At 62.4% G+C, this 27,552-nt stretch overlaps 1 protein-coding gene across 1 annotated transcript in view; it reads right to left on the minus strand.

The window, feature by feature from the left end:
* Positions 1-3,143: 3,143 nt before the first annotated feature.
* CARD10 (caspase recruitment domain family member 10) overlaps positions 3,144-27,552 on the minus strand; it is a 30,725-nt gene continuing 6,316 nt past the window's right edge. The window contains 18 exon segments of the mRNA XM_056137602.1: positions 3,144-3,485; positions 4,014-4,126; positions 4,587-4,664; positions 4,666-4,703; positions 4,794-4,952; positions 6,673-6,775; positions 8,222-8,291; positions 8,410-8,653; positions 8,945-9,038; positions 9,296-9,455; positions 14,301-14,394; positions 14,683-14,715; positions 15,238-15,349; positions 16,361-16,495; positions 18,260-18,451; positions 20,085-20,210; positions 22,448-22,603; positions 23,299-23,505. Of these exon segments, the coding sequence (XP_055993577.1) occupies positions 3,248-3,485; positions 4,014-4,126; positions 4,587-4,664; positions 4,666-4,703; positions 4,794-4,952; positions 6,673-6,775; positions 8,222-8,291; positions 8,410-8,653; positions 8,945-9,038; positions 9,296-9,455; positions 14,301-14,394; positions 14,683-14,715; positions 15,238-15,349; positions 16,361-16,495; positions 18,260-18,451; positions 20,085-20,210; positions 22,448-22,603; positions 23,299-23,505 (2,352 nt within the window). The 3' untranslated portion in view covers positions 3,144-3,247.

Consider the following 27,552-nt stretch of genomic DNA (forward strand, 5'->3'; position numbering starts at 1 on the left):
ATTCTCCCCACGAATCCGCCCAGTCCTGAGCCCAAGTCCCTTCAGCTGCCTAAATTCTCTTTTTTTTTCTTTTTGGGTCACACCCGGCGATGCTCAGGGGTTCCTCCTGGCTCTGCACTCAGGAATCACTCCTGGCGGTGCTCGGGGGACCCTATGGGATGCTGGGAATTGAACCCGGGTCGGCCGCGTGCAAGGCAAAAGCTTTTTGCCTCCCCACTGTGCTACTGCTCCAGCCCCCGAAATTCTCTTTTTTTAAAGAAATTTTTATTAGTGAAACACCATGAGGTACAGTTGTAGGCTTACAAATTTTTGTGCTTGGGTATCTCAAATTCTCTTTTTAATTTTTTTGGGGGGTAGATTGAGACACGTCTGGAGGCGAGGTGGGGGGTGCGTGCTCTCAGCTCCGTGCTGCTCCCAGGGGGGCTCCGGGGTACCTGGGGGTCAGACTGGGGTCTGCCTCGTAGAAGGCCGGTCCCAAACCCCTGCACCATCTCCCTGTTGATGGCTTGATTCTGTTTCAACCTCAAGTTCAGCTCCAAGGGTCCTTCCTCCAGGAAGCCTTCCCCGATGCCCCCGCCCAAGCTCTGCTTTGAAGTCGACGAGGGGTGTGGTAGTCTCTGTTTTCTTGGTTACGGGCCACTCCAGGCGGTGCTCACAGCAGCCACCTGGGCCACACTTGGTTGTCCTCCAGGGCCACCAAGATGGGGAGGCGCCAGTGCTGGGAAGTGGGGGAGAGGGGGAAGGAGGGAGCATGCGGTGGCGGGAGCTAACCCAGGCTCTCACGTGTGCCACGCAGGGCTTTACCACTGAGCGCCTCTGACCTCCAAGGTTCCAACATCATCATCTGTGGCTCAGCCACAGAAAACGTCCCCCAGGGTCCCCTTACCCGTGCCTCTCTCCCAGCCAATCAGGACAGAGAGCGACTTCTCAGTCCCACCTCCCCCTTGTCTTCTAGCCAATCAGGTTAAAGAGCGCCTTCTCAGCCCCCGCCTTCAACTTGTCTCTCAGCCAACCAGAACAGAAAGCACCTCCTCAGCCCCACCTCCACCTCGTCTCCCAGCCAATCAGGACAGACGGTGCCTTCTCAGGCTGCATCTCCACTTAGTCGCCCCCAACAGTGCTCACACCCCATTCAGCCTCTGCTAGAACCCTGGGCTGGCGCCCATCAACCCCAACCCGAAACCCAGCCTGCAGGGCCCTGTGTGAGCTCCACCCCACCCCTGTGGTTCTCCACAGCCGCCTCCCTGCAGACCCCTTTGATTCCCACTGAATAGGCCCCCGCGTCCACGCACCCCTGCACCCTCCTCCTGAGCCTCTTTCCCTAGAGACGCCGCATTTCCCTCCCTCTACTCCTGGCCCTTCCACAAAGGACGACCCCCATCAGTACAGCTCACAGAGCCCCAGGAAGGACGGGTGGAGGACAGAGGGAGGCGCTGGAGAGAGTTGCTGGGCCACAGGGGTGCGGGGGTAGAGGCGGGGAGAATGGCCCCAGGAGGTCACCCTGCACTGGACAGCCCTGTGTCTGGCTCCTGGACCGAAGGAAGAGGCTGGGCTATGTGTCAAAGACCAGGGTTCAAGTCCCAATGGGTCCTGACACTTTCTGGTTCTGGGAAAGTTCCTCACCCTCACTGATCTTTGACTGTGTGATTCTGGGCCACTCCTTTGCGCTCTTTCCTTTGATCGCTGGTAAAATGGGGATGGTACTAAGGATGTGGGGAGGCGTGACGGACGTAGGCGGCCTCCCATCGGAGGCAAAAGACCCGCCAACGTGGGAGCAGGCAAAGACTGCAGCGTCTCAGCGCCCAGGTCTACCCCCGGATTCGCGTGCCCTCACACACGCATGCGCCCTGGGCAGGTCACGTAGGGGCAGGAGGTCCGGCCTGTCCCCGCATGCAGGGCCCGGCCCCCAAGGCACACCTGGGACCCTATCAACCCCCACAAGGCAGAGCATGGCCAAGAGCAGCCCCAGGTCCCAGGGAAGCACAGGATTCGAGGGGCTCGTGTCCACCCCGGCTCTGAGCCCGGACCCCAGCCCCCCACTCAACGCAGCCTGGGCTCCCCTCCTCGTCGAACCATCACTTCCCCCACCCCCCTGGGTCCCCCAAGTGCATGCGGTGACCAGGACAGGGGCAGTTGTCCAGGGGCAGCAAATGCTTCGTGAAAGATGCCCAGACCTCAAACCCCCAAACTCCAGTGGCTCTTCCTCCAGAAGTCTGCCTGGATTCTTCCCCCTGCACATGCCTGTGCTCTCCCAGGTAACGCTGTCTGGGGTGGGGGTGGGGGGTCTAACTGCACACAGGGGTGGGCTCTGAGTCCCCTCAACTCAGCAGTGGAAGGGGTCCCCTGATGCCTGAGGCCGTCACCGCAGGGACACTGCTGGGGTAAGCAGGTCCAGGAGGGCTGGGCTGGGGGGTGGGGCAGGGGGGGTCTCCCCTCCCCCAGTCATGCAGGCAGGTAAGGGGATGCCGGCACAGATGGCCGGCAGCTCTGGGATGAGTCAGAGCGAAACCAGACCCTCCCCGGGGACACAGGGGACCTCGGCGTGTCTTTCAACGCAAGCAGGGGTCCGGGGGTGGAGGGAGCCAGACACACACACACAGGCCCCGGCTCCGTAACAAAAGGTTTAATGTCCCATACATGTGCAGCTTCCAAGTGGACGGGGCGGCCCCGGGAACCCTCGGCCATACATTCTGGAGCCTCAGACTGGCGCTGCCCCCGGCACCCCAGGAGACGGGGTCGGGTGGGGGGCACAGACGCAGGGAGCACTCGGTCCCGGCTGCGTCTGGGAGCACCGGCAATGCCCGAGTCAGTGTCCCCAGGGGGCGGGGGGCGGGTCCGCCGCGAACACAGGGAACCACGGCCCCTCCCGCCGGGAGATCACGTGTAGAGGTAACAGGTGAGCGGGATTGAGCGGAGGTGGGGGGGGGTCCTGCCAGGCAGCCCCCCCCTGCTTCCCTGGGCAGAGCCGGCAGTGGCCCGGGGATCCCCCGTCCCGTGAGAACTTGTGCGTGTCCCCTTCGGCCGGCGCGGGGCTGAGAACAGAGACGCTCCGCGAGCACGGAGCAGGGAGCCACACATGCGGGTGGGGGGTGTATGACTCCAAGGGAGGAGGTCGGGGGGACCCTTGGGGGGTGGCAGGGAGAGAGCAGCAAGAACAGGAACGGCGGGAAAGCCAGGGCGCCCCCCCGCCCGAGAGTCCCCGAGTCCGAGGGGCTTGGGAGCCGGTGCCCGCGGGGACGGTCCCCGCTCAGGCCTCGCTGCAGCCGGGGCCGCCGCCGCCCCCGCTGCCGCACTCCACCCACACCAGGCGCGCCTGCTCCTGCAGAATGCGGCCGCGCACCACCTTGGCCAGCTCCTCGCCGTGGGTCCAAGCGTGCGCCGACACCTGCGCCCAGGAGCACGGCAGCCCCCACAGGGAGTGCTCGGACCCCCGGCACTGACGCAGCAGCTCCGAGTCCCGCCAGCCTGGCCGGCCCAGCAGGCCCCTGCCGAGAGAAGAGCGCCCGGTGGGTGGCGACCGGGGACACACGGGACGACGGGGAGGGACAGACGGGCAGGTGGGGAGAGAAGGAGACAGGGAGAGGGGCTCGGGGAGGCCCCCCGAGTGCTGGCGCTCAGGCTGGGCCGGCGTGAGGCGCCGAGTTCGAGTCCCCGCCCTTGTTTGGTTCCCCGTCGTCATTTGGGGGGCCACACCCGGCGATGCTCAGGGCTGACTCCTGGCTCTGTGCTCCGGGCTGACTCCCGGGTGGCGCTCCGAGGACCACAGGCAGCGCGGGGGTTGGACTGAGCTGGGCCCGCGAGGCCCGCCAGCACCCAAGCCCCCCCGACATAACCACCACTGTGGACCCTGAGCACGGCCAAGTGGTCCTGGTGGCCCCCAACCCCGCCCGGGCATGGAGCCGTCAGCCTGGACCTCTTGACTCAGTATGACCAGGAGCAGCCCTGCAGTCCCTTCCTGCCCCCTCCGCCCCCGCAAGAAAAAGGTCCCAAGAGGCGGAGACCCGCCCACGCACCTGACCTCCCGGACGTTCTTCTCTGTCACCTCCACGTGGATGACGATGGGGTAGATCTCGCTCCGCACCAGCTCCCGCACGCCACGCGCGCCCAGCTCCAGGAGGCAGTGCTTCTGCTCGGGCAGAGCTCAGTCACTCCCGCCCAGAAACGCCCCGCCCGCCCACCCCCCTGCCGCAAGACCAGGGCAGAGCTGGGACCATCCCCTGAAGGCCCCCTGCCCACCCCCCAGACCCCGACACAGAGGCCAAGAGGTGAGTGGCGCCTGGCGGGGTCACTCCGGGCCAGGGAAGTGGCGCAAAGGGCCGAGTGCCAATTCTCACGTGGGAGCCCCGGTCTCCTCCCCAGCACCGCAGGGTCCCCTGAGTGCCGACCCCCCAAGGAGGTCACTCACTCCCTCTCCCAAGCCCGCCCACTGCGGGGCAGAGCTAGTCCCCCCCCCACCCCGAAGTCCACCTCCAGGCACCCCGACTCCATCAGCTTTGGGGGGGCGTGAGAGGTGAGCGGGCAGCCCCCCATGTGGGGTCACTTTGCAGCCCCCCTGGGTCCCACGGCCCTCGGGCGCCCCCACCTACCTTCCCCACAGACTCCTGGATGGCGCGGATCCTGCTGCCCAGTCCAGGGGTGGCCGGCCGGGCTTTGGGGGCGCCGGGGGGCCGAGGACGTGCCCTGCTCCTCCCCCGAGAGGCTCTCTGCGGCAGAGACGAGAGCGGCTGCACCAGAGACCCCCCCCACCCCCCGCCTGCCCCGGGCCCCCCCGACCCCACGCGGCCCCCACTCACCTGCCGGGCACACCTGGAAGTCCAGGCGGGAGCTGGGCAGGTCCAGCAGGTTGCGGATGAGCCGGGGCGCCAGGCACTCGGGGAGAAGCACCACCGGGCGCAGGGCGGGCACCAGGAGGGGTCGCACCAGGCTGTAGGGCTTGAGGCTCTGCGGGGGCTCTGCGGGGGCCGGCGGGAGGAACGGGGCTCAGGCCAGCTGCCTCCTCTCTCTGTCTCTCTGTCTCTTATCTCTGTGTGTCTCTCTCAGTACTGACCCTATTGCCTGATCCTCTGCCTCATCCTCGCCCCCTACAGGCCATTGACGGCAAAGCAGGTAGAACGCACCCCCTAAGGCCCCCAGCCAGCACCTGTGTGTCCCCCCACTTTCACGGCAGCGTCCCCGGCCACCAAGAATAAATGAGAGGAAGGAAGGAAGAAGGGAGGAGGGAGGGAGGGAGGGAGGGAGGATGGAAGGAAGGAAGGAAGGAAGGAAGGAGGAAGGAAGGAGGAAGGCAGAGAGAGGAAGGAAAGAAGGAAGGAAGGAAGGAAGGAAGGAAGGAAGGAAGGAAGGAAGGAAGGAAGGGAGGGAGGGAGGAGGAAAAGGATGGGAGGGAAGGAGGGAGGGAGGAGGAAAAGGATGGAAGGGAGGAGGAAGGAAGGGAGGGAGGGAGGGAGGAAGGGAGGAAGGGAGGGAGGGAGGGAGGAGGGAGGGAGGGAGGGAGGGAGGGAGGGAGGGAAAGTATGGAAGGAAGGAAAAGGAAGGAAGGAAGGAAGGAAGGAAGGAAGGAAGGAAGGGGGAGGGGAAAGAGAGGAGAGAGGTGGGAGAGCGGGAGGGGGGAGGAGAGGAGGGGGCAGGCGGCCGCACCCCAGAGCTATGGGGTGTGTCAGGGCCACTTGTGAGGCTGTGTGGGACTCTGCGTTTCAACCCCGGCACCACCAAACACCACCGCGACACTGGAGAGGGAACAGTGGGAGGTGCTTGATTTGCATGTGGCTGGTGGGGGTTCAGGCCCAGCACTGCTGTGATCCCTGAGCACCACCAGGGGCGACTCCCGAGCACAGAGCCAGGAGTCAATGCTGGGCAGTGCCATCGCTGTCCCCTCTCAAACGTAAAATAGCCACACCCTGCATCACTGGGGGACCCCGGCCACGCCAGAGCCTGGAGGCCGCCAGCCCTGCGCCCTCACGGCCTCTGCTGCCCTCCTGCCTGCCTTCAGAGACCCCCAACCATGGGCGTCCGCACACTCCAAGGTGGCAACAGCCCCGCACTGACCTCTGGACAGCGAACCTCACTCTCCCCTGGGGGAGGACACCCCAGCTCTCCTCCACAGTTTGTCACTCTCTGTAACTGTGTTCCTAGGGACATCTAAGCATCAGGCACCAGCCTCTCTCACCACAGAGCAGTGAGTCCCACACAGACCCGAGGCCCTGGGTCACCTGGGTGCACGGCAGAGCAGCACACGCTGTCCTCCCATCGGAAGCAAGCATACAATGTGCTTTCTGTCGGCGATGAACTCCTCTTCATCCTCCAAGACCCCAGGCAAAAAGCCCACCCTGCCAATCCCTAGCCCCTCTCCCCTCCTGCTCTCCGGAATTGACAGTCCGGCCTCTGAACTCCCCGGCCCCTTATCTGGAGCAGCTCAAGGCCTCATCTCACCCCAGTGCTGCCAAGAACCCGGTCTGGGGACCTCACACGTGGGCCCTGGACAGTCGAGAAGCACCAAGACCCTGCTCTGCCCAACTCACCCACCCACAGCCACACCCACATGCCTCCCATGCGGGGTCCCAGCATGCTGGGAGGGGGCCCCCTCTCCCTCCCGGGCCCCACAACTTCTTGTGTGTGGGAGGGGAGCGTTGGGGCATCGGCTGGACCAGGCCCCAGCCCCCGCCTGGCACTCACCCGCACACGGCTCCAGCAGCAGCGACTCGGGGGCGTCCCCTGCAGTGCCCCCCGTGTGCTTGGGCTTCACCAGCCGCAGCTGGTCCAGGGCTCGCTTCTTCAGCTGGGGGTGGGGGGAGGGTCAGGGAGGAAGCGCCCAGGACTCAGCTTTGGGAAAGGAGCAAACGGAACCCAGCAGAGGGTCCCCCACCCCCCAGATGCACGAGGCAGCCCTCCAGGCAGGCGAGGGTGGGACAGGAAACCTGGGAGGGGGGGTAGGGTGAGAGGAGCCGAGCTGATGGGGACACAGGCCACAGATGGGGACAACGGCCAAGGGGACACGATGCTGGGGTCACTTCCCGCAACTTACATGATCCCAACACACGCAACAGCTCTCTCTCTCTCACACACACACACACACACACACACACACCATGGCAACCACTACACAGGCACACACTACATCACACACATACAATGTCACACACAGACCTATACCACTGCATTACATAGGCACACACTGCACCACACACACGTCACACACACAATGTCACACACATCGCACACAGGTACACACACAATGTCACACACAGACATACACCGCTACACAGGCACACACTGCACCACACACACACACACAAAATGTCACACACATCACTGTGTGACACACACAGTGTCACATACACACATATACACCCCGGCACCCTGCTACCTAGGCACACACTGCATCACACACCTCACACACATATACACCTGTCGTGTACGCGTCACAAACTACATGCTTACCTCACATAGGTACTTACACCTCATAACATACGTATACACTATGTCACACACACACAATTCACAAACAGACACGTCAAACACATACACCCAATGTCACACACGTGCTTTAACCACATGCATACAAGGCCTCGCCCCTCTGCACACGCTGCAGCACACATCGCACTGCACACGGACACATGCCTATACACGGACACGCGGGGGACTCACTGCAGGCCACAACCTCTCCAAGTCGGGAAATCAGGGGCGGGGCCGGAGCCAGGACACAGCGGGCAGGGCGTTTGCCTTGCACGCGGCTGACCGGGGTTCGATCCCCGGCATCCCACAGGGTCCCCTGAGCACCGCCAGGAGTCATTCCAGAGTGTGGCGCCAGGAGTCAGCCCTGAGCACTGCTAAGTGTAACCCCCAAACAAAATTAAATAAGATCGGAAGAGCTTGCAGGGGGCGGGTCAGGAGCCAGCTGAGCCCGCAGGGCCGGGGTTCCGTTTTGGGTGGTTGAGAATCGCCCCGATCTCAACCCCGTCACCTTGGCCTGGAGGTCACTGACCCCCCAGCCTGGTGTTGACAGAGCGTGCACAAAGGGGGTGCTCTGTGATGGGGGCGTGTCCCTGGCATGCTCCTGGCACTGGGCACAGCCTCCCTGGGTCCTCTGAACTGCCCTGGACAGTGGATGCAATTAGTCCTATCCTGGGCAGGAGGACAGGGCGCTTCTCCCAGCTGCCCACGCGTCTGCCTGGATGGGGCTGGCCTCTCCCCTCTGACTCCCCCCCAAAGCGCCACTGCTTACATTATTGCGGGGGGCCCGGTGCCGGCCGGAGGGCAGATTCTTCTCCTGGACCTCGAGGAGCTGCTGGGCTCTGTGGGGGGGGGGAAATCCCGCGAGAGTTCACGCGGAGAAGGGGAGCCCCGCGCCCCTCTCCTCCAGCCCACCCGGCCGCCCGCCCCACCCCCCGCCCCAGGTTGCACCCCCATCACCTCTGGTAGTTGGGCACGGTGCCCCGGTCCAGGTCCCGCAGTGTCAGGGGGTCCACCCGCGCGCAGAACCACTCCTGCCTCCGCTTGTGGGCGGGGTCCACGAGCCGCAGGATCTCCTGCGCCTTCACGCACAGCGCGTGGGGGTCGGCGCGCTCGGGCAGGCTGAGGTTGGCGCGGATGTAGAAGGGTTCGGTGCCCGCCCCCTTCACCCAGGCGTCCAGGGCCTCGTGGAAGGACTGGTAGGCTGGGCATGGGCAGAGAGGTGGAGGAGACGCGAGAAGGGGTAGGTCAGGCGAGGGGCGAGGGCCGGGAAGCCCCTTCCAAAAGGGAGCCCGGACCAGGACTTGAACCCCGGCCCGGCCCTTCCCTGCATAGAATAAAACAATACACACGCCCGGCCAGGGGCCACGGAGGGCGAAAGGGGCAGTGCCAAGGAGCCAGGCGAGGCTGGGGAGGAGGGGGATCCCTCCCAGCCTTGGTGGTCGGCCCCGGCCCAGAGCTGCACGACCCTCCCGCGGCAACCCGGGACACTCACCCTTGGAGTCCAGCAAGCAGGGGAGGGTGGACGTCTGGTTCCAGGTCAAGGTTCTCTGCTGCAGCTCCCCTTCCAGGCCAGCCTCTGCCCGGGGCTGGGAGAGGACCCCAGTGAGCTCAGCAAGAATCCAGACCCCCAAGTACACACCCAGACTCGGGGCATCCACTTCTCTTCAAGACTCAGGCCCGGGAATCGACCCGCCCAGGCGGCTCCACCTCCCAGGCCCTGCCCCAATCAGAACGCACTTGGCGCTGCTGAACCCGCCCCTGCCCGCCCACTCCTAAAAATCCACCAATCACAGGGTGCCCAGCGACAGCCCCACCCCCGCCCCCCAAGTGGGCGTGGCCTCACCTCTCTGGGTTCCACGCGGGCAGATCCCGGTCCCGACATCACCCTCCGCACCATGGCCCCAGACCAGCTGTCCGCCAGGAGAGACAGGCCATCAGGACCCCTGCTTTGGGACTCAGGCCCTCCTGGGGGGCTCCGGCCGGACACGCGGATGGCCAAAGAGCTGAGAAAAGTGGAGGATGGGGATTCAGAGCTCCAGGACGTGGTTCTTGGGGAACGGGAGTTGATGGCCCCAGGACCCACGATGCCCACGGGGGCCGCTGCAGCCCGGCCCTCCGTCCCCATCCCAAAAAATACTGCTTCTGGGGCTGGAGTGATAGCACAGCGGGTAGGGCGTTTGCCTTGCATGTGGTCAACCTGGGTTCGATTCCCAGCATCCCATATGGTCCCCCAAGCACCACCAGGAGTAATTCCTGAGTGCATGAACCAGGAGTAACCTCTGTGCATCTCCAGGTGTGACCCAAAAAGAAAAAAACAAAAACAAAAAATACTGCTTCTCCTTCAATGTTCGGACCCAAAGCCACTGTCCCAGGCTCCGCCCTGGGATCTGATGCTTCCATTTTTGCTTTCTGGCTCATGTTTGGTTTTGTGGGGGGCCACACCCAGCAGTGCCCAGGGCTTCCTCCTGGCTCTGCGCTTAGGTATCACCCTTGGAGGAGCTCGGGGGACCCTACGGGCTGCCGGGGCTCGAACTCGGGTCAGCCATGTGCAAGGCCAGTGCGCTACCTGCTGTGCTATCTCCTCTCTGTCTTCTGTACTACCGTCTAGCCCCTGGCCTGTTTCTATCTGATGGTGCTGGGCATCAGACCAGGGTCAACTGCCGTTATGTGGCCCCTCGTCTCCTCCCGCAGGAAGAACGCCCTCTGACAGCCTGTCAGCTCCACACCCAGCTCTGAGCCCTCACACCGAGCACTGCGTCTGGAGTCCAGGCAAGGACACGTCAAAGGCTCGTTCTGCCCAGCCTACAGAAAGGGTCACCATGAGCACATGACACGGATCAGACACTCCCAGGGGCCATCGAGGAACGGAGGGGCACAGGTTCTCCAAGGAAGCAGCGGCTGGAACAGGCAGAAAAGAGCCGGGGGTGCTCTAGGCAGGAGGGCAGGCACAAGCAAAGGTGTGAAGGCAGAGCATGGGGCATGCGGAAGAATTTAATAACAACGACAATAATAGCGCTGCTGGCTGGCACTCGGCATGTGCCAGACACGAAGCCATGATGCTCGTCCTAATTAACTAATTTAACACCCTGGGAAACAGCTCCCAGAAAAGCCGGCCCAAGCCAGCCGTGGGAGGCACAAAATAAAGGGGCCCAGTTGCCCTGCCCCCCGCTGGCAAGACCCTCTACCCAGTCAGCACAAGGGGGTCTTGGGACCCTGTGTGGAGTATCGGGGGGGGGGCAAGCCCGTCATAGCTCCTATGTATTCACTCCAAACCCAGCCAGCAGCGGTAGGCGGGTAAGACGCCTGCTTTGCATGTAATGTGGCCACCTCTGGCCTGATCCCAGACACCAGAGCCAAGACCAGCACCTGAGAACTGCTGGGCGTGGCCCCCAAAGCCCCCCCCCCCCCCCCGCAAAACACAACAGCAGAGAGCTAGGGGAGGGGGGATGTCTCGAAGGACCTGGGTCCTGCTTGCCCGTTTGCTTGCTTTGGGTGTTTGGGCCACACCCAGCAGTGCTCAGGGCTCAGTCCTGGCTCAGAGCTCAGGGATCACTCCTGGCGGGGCTCGGGGAACCACATGGGAGACTGGGGTTCGATCCCGGGTCAGCTGTGTGCAAGGCAAACGCCCTCCAAGCTGCACTATCACTCGGGCTTTCCACATGGGTGTCCCGACCTCCTACCCTGGCAGCACACAGTCCCTTGAGCACCAAGCCAGGAGTCGCCCCCAGGCCTGCTGGACCACGGCCCCAAACACCAAATAAGCAAAACAGAGAACGGGCCCAAGAGGGGAGGGCTGGCGCAGTGCTCCCCAGGCGCCCTCAGCCCGGGTTTATCCTGGCTGCGAGGAGGCGGCGTGCTGGGGACAGGCCTGCGCTGAGCCGGGAACGCGGGACTGGGCCGGGCTGCAGGGACACCCCAAAGCCACATGAACTGTGTCCTGGACTTGGGTAGAAGACCAGACTCTTGCTTCACAGCCACGGGCTCCCCAAAGCAAATACCACAGCACCTCCCTCACCCCCAAAACACACACACACACACACAGCCGGAGTGGGGGGAGGGAGGGTCTGGCCCCCTCCCCCGCCCACCTGCAGGCCTCTCCTCAGTGGGCTGTGCAATTCTCTGGGTCCCAACCAGCACTGGTGCTGGAGAGAAAGGATGAGCCCCCCCCCCACCCTTCGGGATCCAGTCTGTCTCGAGACCCTCTGGGCGCAGACTCAGGGCTTCCCTCAGAAGGAGGCGGCCAGAAAGTTGGAAAAAAAGGAGTTAGAAGGAACGGTGGAGGGTGGCTAGAGCAATAGCACAGCGGGGAGGGCGTTTGCCTTGCACGCGGCCGGCCCGGGTTTGATTCCCAGCATCCCATAGGGTCCCCCAAGCACCGCCAGGAGTAATTCCTGAGTGCAGAGCCAGGAGGAACCCCTGTGCATCGCCGGGTGTGACCCAAAAAGCATAAAAAAAAAAGAAGGAACTGTGGGTGCAAAGCATCTTCTTGGCTGCTAAGGCTCTAATCCCTGGTCTCCCTGCCTGGAGACACGGAGCCCCCCAGTTGTACGACTAGGTGGGTTCCCACTGGGATGCTTTTCGGGAGAAGAATCATGGGTTCGAGAAACACAAGACACTTGGGGCCAGGAAGGAGCTCACGGGCTGGGGTGCAGGGGCAGGACCCCAAGTCGAACCCCCAGTAGCACGGACCCCCCCTCCAGCACCGGTGTCTGTCAGCACTGAAGGATCGGGCCCGATTGGCTCAGCATTATTGGGAAAGCTACTCCCAACCCCTGAGCACTGCTGAAGAGTCCCCCACCCGCAAACAACACTCGGGCCGGAGCAACAGAGCGACAGGGGAGGTGTCTGCTAAGCACGTGCTCAGCCCGGGTTCGATCCCCAGAACCCCCTAGTCCCGAGTGATCCCTGAGCACTGAGCGAGGAGTCAGCCCTGAGTACCCCCGTTGTGGCCCCCCAAAACATCAGCGGTCACTGGGATGAGGTGTGACTTGGAGGACCTCCCCTCGGCATGGCACTGTGCCCTTGACCTCTGCTCACTTGTACCCCCTGAAGGGCTGCAAAGGCCCGGCGGCGTGCAGCAAGCATCCAACGCCAGACAGACGCTCCAAGGCGCGGAGAGGCCTGCAGGGGCCCTGGGTTCAAGGCCCAGCACCACCAGGTAAACAAACCCCACCTCCACCACCAAAGCGAAAGTCACTTAGAAGGAAGACGGGCTCTGCGGAGTCCTAAGTGCCACTTGGAGCTTGATACCCACAGCCAACTCTCCGGACCTCACTTTCCCCATCTGTATAATGGGACTGAAAAAGGCACCTTGGGGGATACTCTGAGTCTCCTCGATGGTCGCTGGCCAGCAGAGTCGCCTCTGGCTTCCCCACCCCCCCCCCAGGCCCAGGACACACCCAGGCACTCCCCTAGAAATACTGGAACCCGGAACCTACCATGGCTACCACCGGGGACCCGACACCAAGGGGGCTGGTGCTGTTGTGACCCATTTCACAGGGCAGAGAACAGAGGCCGGACTCTGACCTGCCGGGTCCTGCAGGAGCCTGAGACAGAGCCAGGACTTCAGGCAGCTCCGAAGTCCAGTCTGCACCCACTGCTGGGCGCTGACCCCTCCTGCTCGACGGGTCCATCACCCCTGTCCCCGCTGGCCCAGGAGCACCGTGGGTGGTGGATGAGCCTGGGAGCCCCCAGGGCCTGGGCCAGAGCATCCTGTTCCCTCTCTCTGGACCTCTGCCAGGCCCCTGGCCAGCAGCCAGGACCCCTGCAGCCGGCCTCAGGGGGAGGAAGGGCCGAACAGGCAGGAAGGGAGGCGCCGCGCCCCTTCCCGGAGAAGCACGTCCTGCCCGCCAGGGAGAAACAATGTCTCACCGGGAGCACTGCCTGGGGGGGGCGGGGTGGCCAGCCAACAGGCCGGCTCAGCCCGTCGCGTGTGACCTGCCCGCACCTTCCGCAGGTCTGACATTTGGTGCTTAGAGGCCCTTTCCCCGCGCCCACAGCTCCTCTGCTGGCGAGAACTGAGGGGGCGGCCGGGGCTGCGCTGTGTGACCTCGGGCAGGTGGTTTGACTTCTCTGGGCCTCCCCCCACCACCCCCGCCCTCAGTAAAACAGGAAGACCCAGAGCAGCGCCAGAGAGCTGAGCCCGGCCCCGGGTGGGTCCGGCGCGCCGGCCAAAGTCCACACATTCCTGGCCACCTCTCCGCCCGCTCATCCTCCAACCTCCGGACCCGGCCAGCCTCTGCTCTCTCGCTCCGGCCACTCAAGTCCCCACCCACAACACACTGAACTCAGGGTTGGAGGCCACGACCCGGGCGGGTTCCCGGGGGGCCTCCAGTTACCCTGCTGCTCTGCCAAGCAACTGAGTGACTGCCGGGAAGGGGCAGTGGGGAGGCAGCACAAGGCTGGTGCAAGGACAGGCACTTATTAAGCACCTACTGTATGCGCGCCTGGCTCGGGACTTGGGCCGCGCTGGGCTGGGCACAGGCTTCGCATGCAAGAGGCCCGGACTCCATCCCCAGCCCTGCCTGGTCGCCCGAGCACGGGGCCAGGAGTCGTTCCGGAGCACTGTCTGGGGGTGTGACCTCCCAGCACAAGCAGAGAGCTGGGGGCTGTGCCTCCGAGCACCCCAGGGCGGGGCAGGGAGAGGATTGAGCAGCCCGTCACCAAGAGTCACGGGAGACAGAGGTGGGCGACAGGGACGGCGGACGCACGGCCGGGGCGGGCACCCGGGCACGGCCAACGGCAGTCGGGGAGGAAACGGAACCCAACGGACTGTCCCCTCGGCCGGACAGCCGCCACCGTCCGGGCCTGGCGGGTGACGCCTCCCGGCCGAGCCTCATTGTACCTACCTGTTGAGCAGGTCCGGCTTCCCCAGTGGCCACACGCTGTCGGAGGACGAGGACGAGGACAGGCCAGGCGACCAGGGCTTGAGGGTCACACTTCCTGGGGGGGAATGAATGGGGTTCAGGGGTGCAGGCTGAGGCCGGAGCGGGGGTCCCTCCAGGGCCTGGGGCTACAGGGGTGGGGGGGACAGAGCCAGGCCAGGCCAGGGGAACCTTCAGTTTTCTGGAAGAAGGTGGAGGAGGGGGAGGAAGTGGGGGGCGGGGGGGGCAGGGAGGGGCTGGGCTGGACGCAGGGTGACCCCCACCCCCGCAGGGACCTTCCGGTCGGCCCAGGGACACAGGGTGGTCTCAAGCGGGGCCCAAAAGCCCCCTCACCCCTCAGCCTCACCTGTGATGTCGGACATGCTGCTGAAGGACCTGCAGGGGATGAGGAGTCTCAGTGGGTGCGGCCCCTCCCCCCCGACCCCCATCATCCGGGCCCACAGTCACCCCTGCACACGCCGGCCCAGCCACGCGGGCTCACGCATCTCACCAGGCCTCGGACACCTCAGAGCCGAGGGGAGCCGTGAGGGTGGAATGGGGAGACCCCGGGAGGCAGGAAGCCACCCCACCTCACACCTACCCACCGGGTCTGGCCTTAGTGTGTGGCTGAACCCCCCTGCCCTGGGCCCCGCTTCTGGTCTGAAACCCCTGACGCCGGACCTGTCCCCATGCGTCCCACACGGGAACCCTCAGGATTCTGTGCATTCCGGGGTGTGGGGGGGTCAAGGTCCGACCTCACGACCCGTGACCTTCTCAGCTGCTGATGGCCTGGGGTGGTGGCCCCCGGGGGGCCCTGAAGTGGGGCCAGGACATCTGGGGCTCTCGGGGAGGCGACTGCTGGGACCAGCAGCCCCAGCCCTGCCCAAGCTCTGCCTCGGCTCGCCCCATCCAGGTACCTCTTGGGGGGGGGCGGGGTCCTCCTCACGCTGCCGCCGGAGGATGGAGCCAGCGCTGGGCGGGAAGGGCAGGATGGACAGACGGTTGATCTCCTTCTCGCTGTCCGTGGCCTCCTCCTGCAAGTCACAGCACGGCCTGGGACCCCGCACGCACCCCGCCCCCTGCCCTGCACACCTGGCTGAGGAGGGGGCTCTGCGGGGTGGTCGCGGGGGCTCTGGCTGAGCTTAAATATGGTGCTGGGGGGGCCGGAGTGAGAGCACAGCGGGGAGGGTGTTTGCCTGGCACGCGGCCCGACCCGGGTTCGATTCCCGGCATCCCATAGGGTCCCCCGAGCACCACCAGGAGTCATTCCTGAGTGCAGAACCAGGAGGAACCCTTGAGCATCGCCAGGTGGGACCCAAAAAGCAAATATATAATAATAATAATAAATATATTTATATAGCGTATTTGATATGCCGAAAACAGTAACAATGACGGGCCTCATTCCCCTGACCCTGAAAGAGCCTCCACTAGGGCAGAAGTTGGGAAGGACGAGTCAGGAGGCTGCGAAAATCTCAAGGCTGGGACCAGTGGAGACGTCACTGGCGCCCGCTCGAGCAAATCGATGAACCACGGGACGACGGTGATACAGTGATACGAATTTATCCTTACAGTGCTAGGGGGTGGGAAAGCCTCAGCCCAACAAGTGCAACAGGACCCCGAGTTCAGTGCCCAGGGACACATTCCCCCTCCCCCCCAAGCACCACGGGTTATGTGCCTGGTGGCCAGCCAGCACCGGGGGTCCCAGCCCACCCCCAAACCACCAGGCCTGAGTGTTTCTGGGACTGACCTGCCCCCTCCAGCCCTACTGGACGTGACCCCCAGAGAAGAAAAGGGACAATGAGGAGGTTGGGACGAGGCTCAGGCAGAGCATGTGCCGTGCACACATGTGACTTGGGTCCAAGCCCCCCCCTTCCCCAGCGGCCCCGAGATATTAGCGGTATTAAATAAGGCGCGTGACCCTAGTGGCCCCCCGAGCTCTTGGGGCAGGAAGCAGCCCTCACACTCGGCGTGAGTCATTCGTGCCGTCAAGTGAAACCGAGGCCGCCCCGACGCCGAGACGTGGGGAGTGCGGGGGTCTTTCTTACCGAGGTGTGGGGCTCGGAGCCCCCCGTGATGGCCGACTCCCCGGAGGCGTCCGGGCCCCCCTGGGGGGAGGGGAACTCGCTCAGGCTCCAGGTGCTGCTGTGATTGGAGCAGAGGGAATGGAAGGACGTACAGGCCTGGGGGAGAGGCATGGGGGTCAGCCGGGGGGGGGGGGTCGGGTCAGAGCTGCCCCAAGCCCAGCGCTGATGTCCCACCTCCCAAGAAGCCGGCTGTACCCAGAGCCCCGCCCTCAGCGAGCCTACAAGCTGGGTTGGCGAAAACAAAGGCCAAGCTGCCAAGAGAGGCAGGGAGGAAGGTGTCCAGGGCAGGGCAGGGGCCACCCAGTCTAGAGGCATGGGGGCACGTTCCAGATAAAACAAGGGTTTGATCAGAGATCTCCAGGAACAAGTTGGCACTGACAAGCTGACGTGAGAGGCAGCATGTGCAAAGGGCCTGGGGCAGGATGGTGAGACCCAGGAAGGAGGCAGGGTGGGTGGACCAGCGGGGAGGTAGGCCCTGACATGCTGAGGAGCTTTTTCTCTACCTAAGAACAAAAGAGTTTTGAAAAACAATATCCCAGATTGATGCTTCCTGGGATTTCTCCAGGCTCACACGAGCCCTGAAGGACAAAGAAATTGGGCTTAGGTAAGGGACACGGAGTCTGAGGGACACGGAGTCCGCGTCCAGGACACCTGCGTGGCCTCTGAGCCAAAGCAGCGTCTGCCTCACCTTCCGGTTCCGGGAGGGACCCCCAAAGGCAGAGATGCCTACGCCTCCCCACCCCCGCCAGGGCCACCCAGGGCAGGAGCTGGAGATCTGCGTCCTTCCCCTGGGCTCGGACCCCGGCTCCCCAAAACACAAACCAAACACACAGAAAGCCCTTCCCCCTAATCTGGAGAGAGAACCAAAAGCCCACAGCCAGGCTCTGCACCCCGAGGCCACCCTATCCCGGGCACCGCATGGTCCCCCACGCACTGCCAGGACTGACTCCCGAGCACTGAGGAGTGAGTAACCCCAGAGTACCATCGAGTGTGGCCCCCAGAAAGCAAACAACCCCCACACCCATGCAATAAAAGTCTCCCAGCAGAGGAATGGGTACTCGATCATTGTATAACTGAAACCCAAGCACAAAAATCTGTAAGTCTACAAAATAAAATTAAGAAAAAAAAAGAGCTAAATAGTATTAAAAAAAAGACTTGGCCCCTCAGTATCTCCAATTGTGGGGGGCTTCCAGCCGGAACCTCCCAGATTCCCTCCCACAACCGGCTTCTCCCCACGCCCAGCTAAGGGGTTCCCTACCCCCACCCCATGTGGACGCCTCCCTCCCCATCCTGCGTGTTCGAGCCCCATGCCCCACAGCTAGGGCTCCCCGCACCAGCTAAGAGCATCCTGGGCTGGGCCGGAGTGTAGGACGCACAGCGAGTAGGGCATTTGCCTTGCACGCGGCTAACCCGGGTTCCATCCCCGGCATCCCACAGGGTCCCCTGAGCACTGCGAGGAGTCATTCCTGAGCGCAGAGCCAGGAGTAACCCCTGTGCATCGCTGAGTGTGAACCAATAACCAAAACATACATACATAGAGAGAGTTTAACAGGGTCTTAGTGGGGCTGGAGCCATAGCACGGCGGGGAGGGCGTTGGCCTTGCACGCGGCCGACCCGGGTTCGACTCCCAGCATCCCATGGGGTCCCCCGAGCACCGCCGGGAGTCATTCCTGAGCGCAGAGCCAGGAGGAACCCCCGGGCATCGCCGGGTGTGACCCAAAAATAGAAAAAATAAACGAGAGAGAGAGAGAGAGAGAGAGAGAGAGAGAGAGAGAGAGAGAGAGAGCGCGCGCGCGTCCCGGGCCCCGCCCCCGCTCCTACCGACTGACCCGACCCGACTGACCCGACCCACCGACCCACCGTGAGTCCAGCGCCGCCCACCGCGCGCTGCAGCTGCGCGTCCAGCAGCGCCTTGGCCCCCTCCAGCGCGGTGAGTGACGTCAGCAGCTCGTCCCGCTCGGCCTCCAGCCCGCGCACCTGCTTGCGGTACTGATCCTTCTCCACCAGGCTCTGCGAGTACTGCAGCTGCACGCGGTCCCGGCTCTGGATGGCCTGGAGGGCGGCAGGAGGCGCGGGGTCAGCGCGGGGGCGGGGGCACGGGGGCTGCCCCCTCCTCTCTGGCTGGGGCGGCGGCGGCTGGCTGCAAATACTGTTTTCTTGGGAAGTATTTTCTTTTCTTTTTTGCTCAGGGGTCAGTCTCTCCTGGCTCTGCACTCAGGAATGACCCCTGGCAGTGCTCAGGGGACCCTATGGGATGCTGGGAATCGAACCTGCGTCCACCGCGTGCAAAGCAAATGCCCTCCCCGCTGTGCTATGGCTCTGGCCCAAACACTGTTTTCTTGCAGGGGCGGGGAGATACCACAGCCGGCAGTGCTCAGGGCTCACACCTGGCTCAGTATTCAGGGCTGGCTCCTGGCTCAGTGCTCAGGGCTCGCTCCTGCCTCTGTGCTCAGGGATCACTCCTGACTCTGTGCTCAGGACTCACTCCCAGCTCTGTGCTCAGGGCTCACCCCTGGCTGTGCTCAGGGCTTACTCCCAGCTCTGTGCTCAGGGATGACTCCTGGCTCGGTGCTCAGAGCTCACTCCTGGCTGTGCTCAGGGCTTACTCCCAGCTCTGTGCTCAGGGATGACTCCTGGCTCGGTGCTCAGAGCTCACTCCTGGCTCCGTACTCAGGGCTGACTCTTGCCTCAGTGCTTACAGCTCACTCCTGTGCAGTGTCAGGAATCAAACCAGGGTTGGCTCCAGGCAAGGCAAGCGCCTGACCCCTGTACTATCTATCTCCCTTACCCGAGAAAATTATTTTTAGAAATAAAATGAAACAGGCTGGGGAGATAGACCAGCGGGGAGAGCGCTTGCCTTGCACGCGGCTGACCTGGGTTCAATCTCTGGCATCGGCTCTCCAAACTGATAACGAACACAATCAATTATCAATTTACGTTTATTTGTTTTGCGTGTTTGGTCACTTGGGCCCACGCCCAGTGGTATTCAGGGGTGACTCCTGACTCTGCACTTGGGAATCACTCTCGGTGGCCTCGGAGGCCTCATAGGGTGCTGGGGACTGATCCCAGGTCTGCTACTGTCCCTGGTCCACTGTCCTCCCGTTGTCCATTGATTTGCTCGAGCGGGCACCAGTAACGTCTCACAACAAATTGTGAGACTTGTTACTGTTTTTGGCATATCAAATGCATCACGGGGAGCTTGCCAGGCTTTGCCATGCAGACGAGACACTCTCGGTAGCTTGCCGGGCTCTCCGAGAGGGGCGGAGGAATCGAACTCGGGTCGTCGGCCGCAGGGGCCGCATGCAAGGCAAACGCCCTACCCTCTGTGCTATTGCTCCTGCCCTAAATAAATTAATCAGACAAAAGCTCCTGCCCCCCTTGTACTGGGAGGCCGGGGCCTAGGGCAGCTGGCGAGGTGCCCAGCCCATGCCCCGGGCTGGGAGGGCCCTGTGGTGCCCGGGGCCAGGAGCCAGACTCCGGAAAATTTCCTCGTCAGCAAATACTTGCCAGCACCTCCTGTTCCGGGCCTGTGTCTGACTCTGGAATGAGCCGAGGGCCTGGACTCTCCCCCCAGTCCCCGGGGCGCAGGAGGGGCAGGTGCGGCAGGGCACGCGAGGGCCTGTCTGGGCTCTGTCCTGCACGCGAAAACTCGGCCCGTCCGCCGCGGCTTCCCCGAGGGCCTCACCTGGTCGCGCTCTTTCTCGATCTCCTCCAGCTGGGCCAACACGGTGGCCATACGGTGCTTGTACAGGTCACAGTCCTTCTGCAGCGTGCAGTGCTTTAGCCGCAAGCTCTCCATCTCCTGCAGATACTGCGGGTGGGCGGGGGAGGGGGGTGTCAGGCCGCGGTGGGGGGAGGGGCAGGGGGGCAGGAAGCCCAGCCACGGGTGCCCCGCAGGGGCATCTGGTCAGGGACGAGTGCCCACACATGTCCCAAGCTGGGAGACTCAGGCTGCTGACTTCTCCGCCCTGGGCCTTAGTTTGCCTCATCTGTGAAATGGGCATAAACCAGCAAGTCTCCCCCACCCCCCGAACCCACCTTGCTCCATCCCCCTAAGGGACACTCTATGAGTATAGCAAGCACGCAGGGCTGGAGTGTTTTCTGCACACGCAGAAGTCCCAATGCTGCTTGGTCCTGAGGGTCACTGAGAGAGGCCTCCAGAACCACCAGCGTTGAACCCTGCCCCCTCCCAAAAAAACCATGACATGCATCTCAAAATGCATGGTGGGACACTGTATGACTGAAACCGAATCATGAACAGCTTTGGAAGGGTCTAGCTCACAGTGACTCAATTTAAAAAATCTCACTGTCACTGTCACCGTCCTACCATTGTTCATCAATTTGCACAAGCAGGCCCAGGAACGTCTCCATTGTGATGTGAGACTTGTTGTTACTGTGTTTGGCATAGCGAATACATCACGGGGAGCTTGCCAGGCTTTGCCGTGAGGGCGAGATACTCTCGGTAGCTTGCCGGGCTCCCCGAGAGGGGCGGAGGAATCGAACTCGGGTCAGCCAGGTCGGCTGTGTGCAAGGCAAACACCCTATCCGCTGTGCTATCGCTCAAAAAATCTCAAAAAATTAAATTAAATTTTAAAAAGTATTATAATAACGAGTGAAAAAAGTTGCCACCTTGGCATCTGGACTATCAAAAATTTCCCAAATTTTTGGCAGAGTCTGATTTAGTAATATTTACTTCACCTATTTCTCATTAAAAGGACAGGTGCAATATTTAAAAAAAAAAAACAAAAATCGTATGGGGGTACCCACACCCAGTGCTCTGGGGCCACCCCTGCTCTGTGCTCGGGAGTGGCCCCTGGCAGTCCAGGGACCGAGCGGCAGGGGACGTGTGCAAAGCCAGGGACCCTAACGTCCTCTATTATCTCTCCGAAACTTCTTTGGGGGGCGGCACACCCGTTGGCCCTCGGAGCTTCCTGCTGGCTCTGGGATCACCCCTGGTGGGGCTCAGGGACCCTCTGAGGTGCTGGGAAGAAAACCCAGGTCGGCTGTGTGCAAAGCAGGCGACCAGAGGGCTGGAGCGTTTTCTGCACACGCAGAAGTCCCAGTGCTGTGTGGTCCTGAGGGTCACTGGGAGAGGCCTCCAGACTCACCGGGGTTGACCCCCGCCTCTCCCCCCACCAAAAAAAACTCTAGGTATCACCATGAGACATCCAGTTGCAAAGCTGTCCGTAACTGGGTTTCAGTTCCCTACCCCGGAACTATCTCTCCGGCCCCTCGAAGTGTATCTTACTCCTGGCTCTGCTCTCTGAGATCATTCCTGAAGGTGCTCAAGGGGCCTTACGCGGGTGCCGGGTTTCAAACCGGGGCTAGCCATATGCAAGGCAGAACAAGCGCCCTCCCTGCTGTACTATCTGGCCCCTTAAAAGGTGGGTTTTTTTGGGGGGTGTGTGTGTGTGTGTGTGTGTGTGTGTGTGTGTGTGTGTGTGTATGTTTCCAATTGAATCACCATGAGACATAGTTACAGAGTTGTCCATGTCTGGGTTTCAGTGGCTTTGGGTCTCACACAGCTTTTGAGCGGTGGTGTTTGTACACCCTGGCTGTGCTGTGGGTCCAGGGGCTGCAGGGGTGGAGCTGCTAGACTGTCTTTGGCGTGTATGGTAGCACCAGGCGTCGGACTCGAGACCTTATGCATTTGTGTGGCAGATGCAAAGGACTGAGGTAATCCCCAGACCTCTTCTCTCTCTGTCTCTCATATACATATATAAATATATATATATAATTGCTTTTTGGGTCACACCCGGCGATGCACAGGGATCACTCCTGCTTCTGCACTCAGGAATCACCCCTGGCGGTGCTCAGGGGACCCTATGGGATGCTGGGAATCGAACCCGGGTGGGCCACGTGCAAGGCAAACGCCCTCCTCGTTGTGCTATCGCTCCAGCCCCATGTCTCTCTCTCTCTCTCTCTCTCTCTCTCTCTCTCTCTCTCTCTCTCCTATTCTGATCACCCTTCAGTATCTGAAACGCGCGCAGGACTGCAGCGGGGGCAGGAGGCGCGGGGACGCGGGGGGCGCGGGGGCGGGTCACCCACCTTGTCGCGCAGCTCCTCGGCCCACTGCAGCTCGCCCTGCACGGCGTGCAGCTTCTGACACAGCTCCTGCCTGCTGTCCTGCGCCTCCCGCCAGTCGTGCTCCAGGATGTCCAGCAGGATGCGCTCGGAGCCGGGGGCCCCGGGCCGACTCGCCTCCTGCGGATATCAGGTCAGGGGCGCGCCGGGCCAGGGCGGGCGCCGGGAAACACGCTCGGGCGCGCATGCGCAGCCCCCTACCCCCCCCCCCCATCCACCCACCCAGCCACTCACCCACCCGGCCGGCTCGCCCACCTCAGCCAGAGCCCTGACCTCTCTGGACCCTAGTGTCCCCCGCCCCCCCCACACACCACCCCTCCTCCGCGTGGACACTGGGCGTGGACCCACCCCGCAGCTGTCCCCTGCGGAGCATGTGGGGTGCGGATGAGGTCAGCGGGACAGCCGGCCAGGATCCGGCCCTAAATGAGAACCAGGCGGGCTGACTCGCGGGGCCCAGCGCAGCACACGCCCGATCCCCAGGTCTGCGCCTGCCTCTGGCTGACCGAGGACCCCAGCCCCAGCCCCCAGCCAGGCACCGCGAGTCTCTGAGATACACCAAAGTCCTGGCTCCCCCACACACACCCGACTTCCTGTGTGACCCAGTGACCCGCAGGAGGCCACCATGCCACTCAGAGTCAGACTCTTCCATACATCCAGGGAAAGCCAGGGGGCCCTGCTGCCCAGAAAAAAATGATCCCCCCAAACTGAGGCCCTGTTTAGGGTCCCCAGGGGCTACCCACACACCCCAAGACACACGGCTAAGAGCTGCCAAGCCGGTGGAAGGCTGCAGCGTCTGCTCCCGGATCACGCCATACCTGCTGCCGGCCTTCCTGCAGTTCCTGCAGGGATGCTGTCAGCCGCTGGTTCTCTGCTCGCAGCTCGGACACCAGGTCGGGGCCGTCGTCCGGCTCCTTCTCCCGCTCGTCCGTGGCGCTGGCCGCGGCGGGCAGGGGCCCCCGGGCGCGGCGCAGCAGGACACACTCTTCCTCCAGCCGGCTGACCTTGAGCTTCAGCTGATCCACCTGGGCCAAGGCGTGTGTCCACTCAGGGAGGGGTCCCGGGACCAGGAAGGAAGGGGGCGTTCTCTCCCATGTCCCACCCCCTGTACCAGAGTGACTCGTGACAGGGCAGTGGGGGGCAGGGGGGTATGTCAGGGACGCAGGACACAGGACGACCCATCTCTGCCTCGAACCCAGTACGGACTTGCAGACCTTGTGTTTGTTGGGGGGCCATGTCTGACAAGGTTCAGGGCCGACTCCTGGCTCTGCACTCAGGAATCACACCTGGCGGTGCTCGAGGAACCCTATGGGATGCTGGGGCTCAAACCCAGGTCAGCCTAAGGCGAACACCCTCCCTGCTGTGCTATCGCTCCAGACTCTGGACTTGCAGATCTTTTCTTTTTTTTTTTGCTTTTTGGGCCACACCCGGCGATGCACAGGGGTGACTCCTGGCTCTGCACTCAGGAATGATCCCTGGTGGTGCTCGGGGGACCCTATGGGATGCTGGGAATCGAACCCGGTCGGCCGCGTGCAAGGCAAACGCCCTCCCCGCTGTGCTATCCCTCCAGCCCCTGGACTTGCAGATCTTGGACCCCTCTCTGCTCCCAGCATTCCCAGGCCCTGCAAACAAGACCGCGGGTGGGCTGAGCCGAGGTCTGAAAGCAGGCCAGGGACGGGGACAGAGGCTGACCCTGTCCATGGTGTGTGGCCAGCAGCCACCCAGGGGTGGCAGGTGGGTAGCTGGACGCCAGTCCGGGACAGGGAGGCAGGCACATCTGGGGGCTGCATATGTCCCAGGGCTGAATGAACCATCCCCTCCTCCTCCTCTGCAGAGAAACGGATGACTCATCACCTCACCCCGCACAAAACATGCTTTGTGAGCGGCCGGCCAGCCCTGAGGTCAAGCGTGGTCACATCCGAGCCAGCCAAGCGCAGCAGCTCACCCGGGCCGATGGCCGAACCCTCCAGAAGCTCAGCCCCGCCGCCACAGAGAAGCTTCCAGAAGCGGCCCCCCCACCCCCCACCCCACCCCCGGAGCAGCCACCACGGGCCCGGGGGATGCAGATGGGACGGACTGACGGACGCGGGTAATCCCGGCAAACAAGCTCACTTAACACCAAATTATAGTGGGAAATAACAGCTCATTAAATTTGCACCTTATAAAACACACGATTCAGCCCAGCCTCCACACACCTGCTGCGGGGAGGGGCCCAGGCTGCCGCTATTTCTCCTCCTGTCTGCCAGGACTCTGTTCCTTGTTCCTTTTGCAAAGTGACAAGGACAGGCGGATCTTCTCTGCTGGTTAATTTCAGCCCCGGCCCTCGTCCCTGACTGGGGAGGAAGCAGCCACCAGCCCAGCCCAGCCCAGCCCAGCCCACTGCACCCGCTCTGGAACCGAAACCCCTTCCCCCGAACCCCGCCCCCGTCATCATCCCCCAACCCCACCCTGGCAGACCCTGGGCACCACGCATGCATATCCACTCCTTCCGGTGACCCAGCTCATAGTCACCAAGCCCAGGGTGAGACCAGTCCTGCCAGCACTACCTCGAAGACATCCCCCTGGGCCGGTGTGACCTCGCTATCCTCTGAGCGGAAGAACCCTTAGAACCCTTTCTTGGACTTGTCACTGTTACGTATGCAAGCACCCAAGACTGGGGAGGGAGCCCAGAGCCTCCACATGCAAGCTGAGTACTTTAGCAGTGAGCCACCTCCCCAGCCCAGAGAAAGAGGGGCCAAAGAGGTGGCTCAGTGGTTAGACCCCAGCCTTGCAGGTGTAGGGCCCTGGGTAACATTCCTGGTGCCACCTGTTCCTGAGCACTGCTAGAGGTGACTCCCAAGCCCTGGTCTGAGAGTCGTCCCCAAGGCTGCCAGGTGTGATGAGAGGGGGACCCAGCGCTCCACATCTTGCCCTTACCTGACCCTTAAAGGTCAAGAGCTACTTAACCTTTACCTTTACGCTACTTCAGAAATGCTTCCAGGGACTGGAGCAATATACAGCAGGTAGGGCGTTTGCCTCGTATGCAGTCGACCTGGGTTCGATTCCCAGCATCCCATGGAGTACCCCGAGCACCGCCAGGAGTAATTCCTGAGTACAGAGCCAGAAGTAACCCCTATGCATTGCTGGGTGTGACCCAAAAAGCAAAAAAAAAAATGCTTCCAAGGCCAGAGCAAACCACAGGGGGAGAGATCTTGCCTTGCACAGAGCCGACCTGGGTTTGATCCCCGGCATCCCACAGCATCACCCGAGCCCATCTAGGACTGATCCCTGAGCACAGAGTGAGGAGTAATCCCTGAGCACTGCCAAGTGTGGTCTCAAAACAAACAATGCTTCCAGCTTGGGGGAGGCGCTCACCTCTTTCTGTGACCCCGTTCACTCATTCGTAAATGGGGACAATCACAGTGACTAACCCCCGACCCCAGCCCCAGGGGGGTTTGCTGGGACATGAAGGAACGTGTCTGGGGTCCCCAGGGCTGCATCTGTGTTTCTCTGTTTCCTCCTTCTCCTGCACATCACAAAAGAGCACAAACACAGGTGCGTGTGCACACATACAGGCACACATGGATACACACACGCACACATGCACACGCACGCGCGCACACACACACACACACACACACACACTGCCGGAGGATGAAGAAACCGACAGCCTGACCTCACACCAAACACCAAACAGGCCCCAGGGCCAGCACAGACTCATGGTCAACTACCCCCTGAGCTGCTGCACCCGGTGGCCCCGCACACGGAGCAGGAGTCACTTCCATCAACCAGAAGCCTGCCAGTCCCCACACAACAGCACCCCGCAAACACAGCTTCACATGTGGCCACCATTCTCCCAGCCACTGGCACCCCCTGCCACGCCACAGCAATGGCTAAGGCCCACAGCATCAGGTGGCTTCGAATGCCAAATGCCACAGAGCAACCCCCAACTCACCCCCAGAACCAGGCACAGTTTTGTCTGAGACCCCGCGGGTGCAGGTGAGCAGAACCTGCCTTAGCGAGGGTCACCCGGAGCCTGTCTGTGGCCACCAAACACTAAATCGCGGGCCCGAGAAATAGCACAGGGTGTGGAGGCAAGTGCCTTGCACATGGTCTCATCCCTGGCACCACACACGGTCCCCCAGCACCATTAGGGGTGAGCCCTGAGCAGTGGCCACTGAACGCCGCAGGGTGGCACCTGATGGTCCCCAGACCTGAACCCCACATCCTCTGGGTCCATGCAGTGACCCATCAGGCCCAGGCCATGAGATGAGCATCAACGGAAGTGGTCCCCAGACCTCCTGATCACTGATGAACCCGCTAAAGAAAAGGCCAGAGAGATGGCACAGTGGGGAGGGCACTTGTGTTGTACAAGGCGGACTCGGGTTCAAATCCTGACACCCCCTCTGCTCCCCCAAGTGCTGCCAGGAGTGATTCCTGAGTGCAGAGTCAGGAGGAACCCCCCTGAACACCTCCAGAAGTGACCCCCACCCAGAAAGAAAGAAAGAAAGAAAGAAAGAAAGAAAGAAAGAAAGAAAAAGTCCAGCCAGGAGTAAGCCCTGAGCAGAACTGGTTGTAAATGAGATCTGGATGTAGACCCCCACCCCAAAGAAAAGAAGGAAGGAAGGAAGAAAGGAAGGCGGGAGGGAGGGAGGGAGGGAGGGAGGAGGGAGAGAATAAACTAAAGAAGGAAGAAGGGAGGGAAGAAGGAACGAAGGAAGGGAAGGAAGGAATGAACAAAAGAATGAACGAATGAACGAAGGAAGGAACGAATGAATGAAGGGAAGGAACGAAGGAAGAAACGAAGGAACGAACGAATGGAAGGAAGGAAGGAAGGAAGGAAGGAAGAAACAAAGGAAGGAAGGATAGAAGGAATGAAGAGAGGAAGGGAGGGAGGGAGGGAGGAAGGTAGGAAGGAAGGAAGGAAGGAAGGAAGGAAGGAAGGAAGGAGGGAAGGAGGGAAGGAGGGAAGGATGGATGAGCGTGTGTTCGACCTGCAGTTTCCCAGGCGCGGGGTCCGGGGCAGGACGCGACGCCCGCAGTGCCCGCGCCCACCTGCCAGGGCCCAGCGCAGTGCCCGTCTCCGGGGCGGG

Source organism: Sorex fumeus, unplaced genomic scaffold (genome assembly GCF_029834395.1).
Source record: "Sorex fumeus unplaced genomic scaffold, SorFum_2.1 ptg000125l, whole genome shotgun sequence".
Taxonomy (NCBI): domain Eukaryota; kingdom Metazoa; phylum Chordata; class Mammalia; order Eulipotyphla; family Soricidae; genus Sorex; species Sorex fumeus.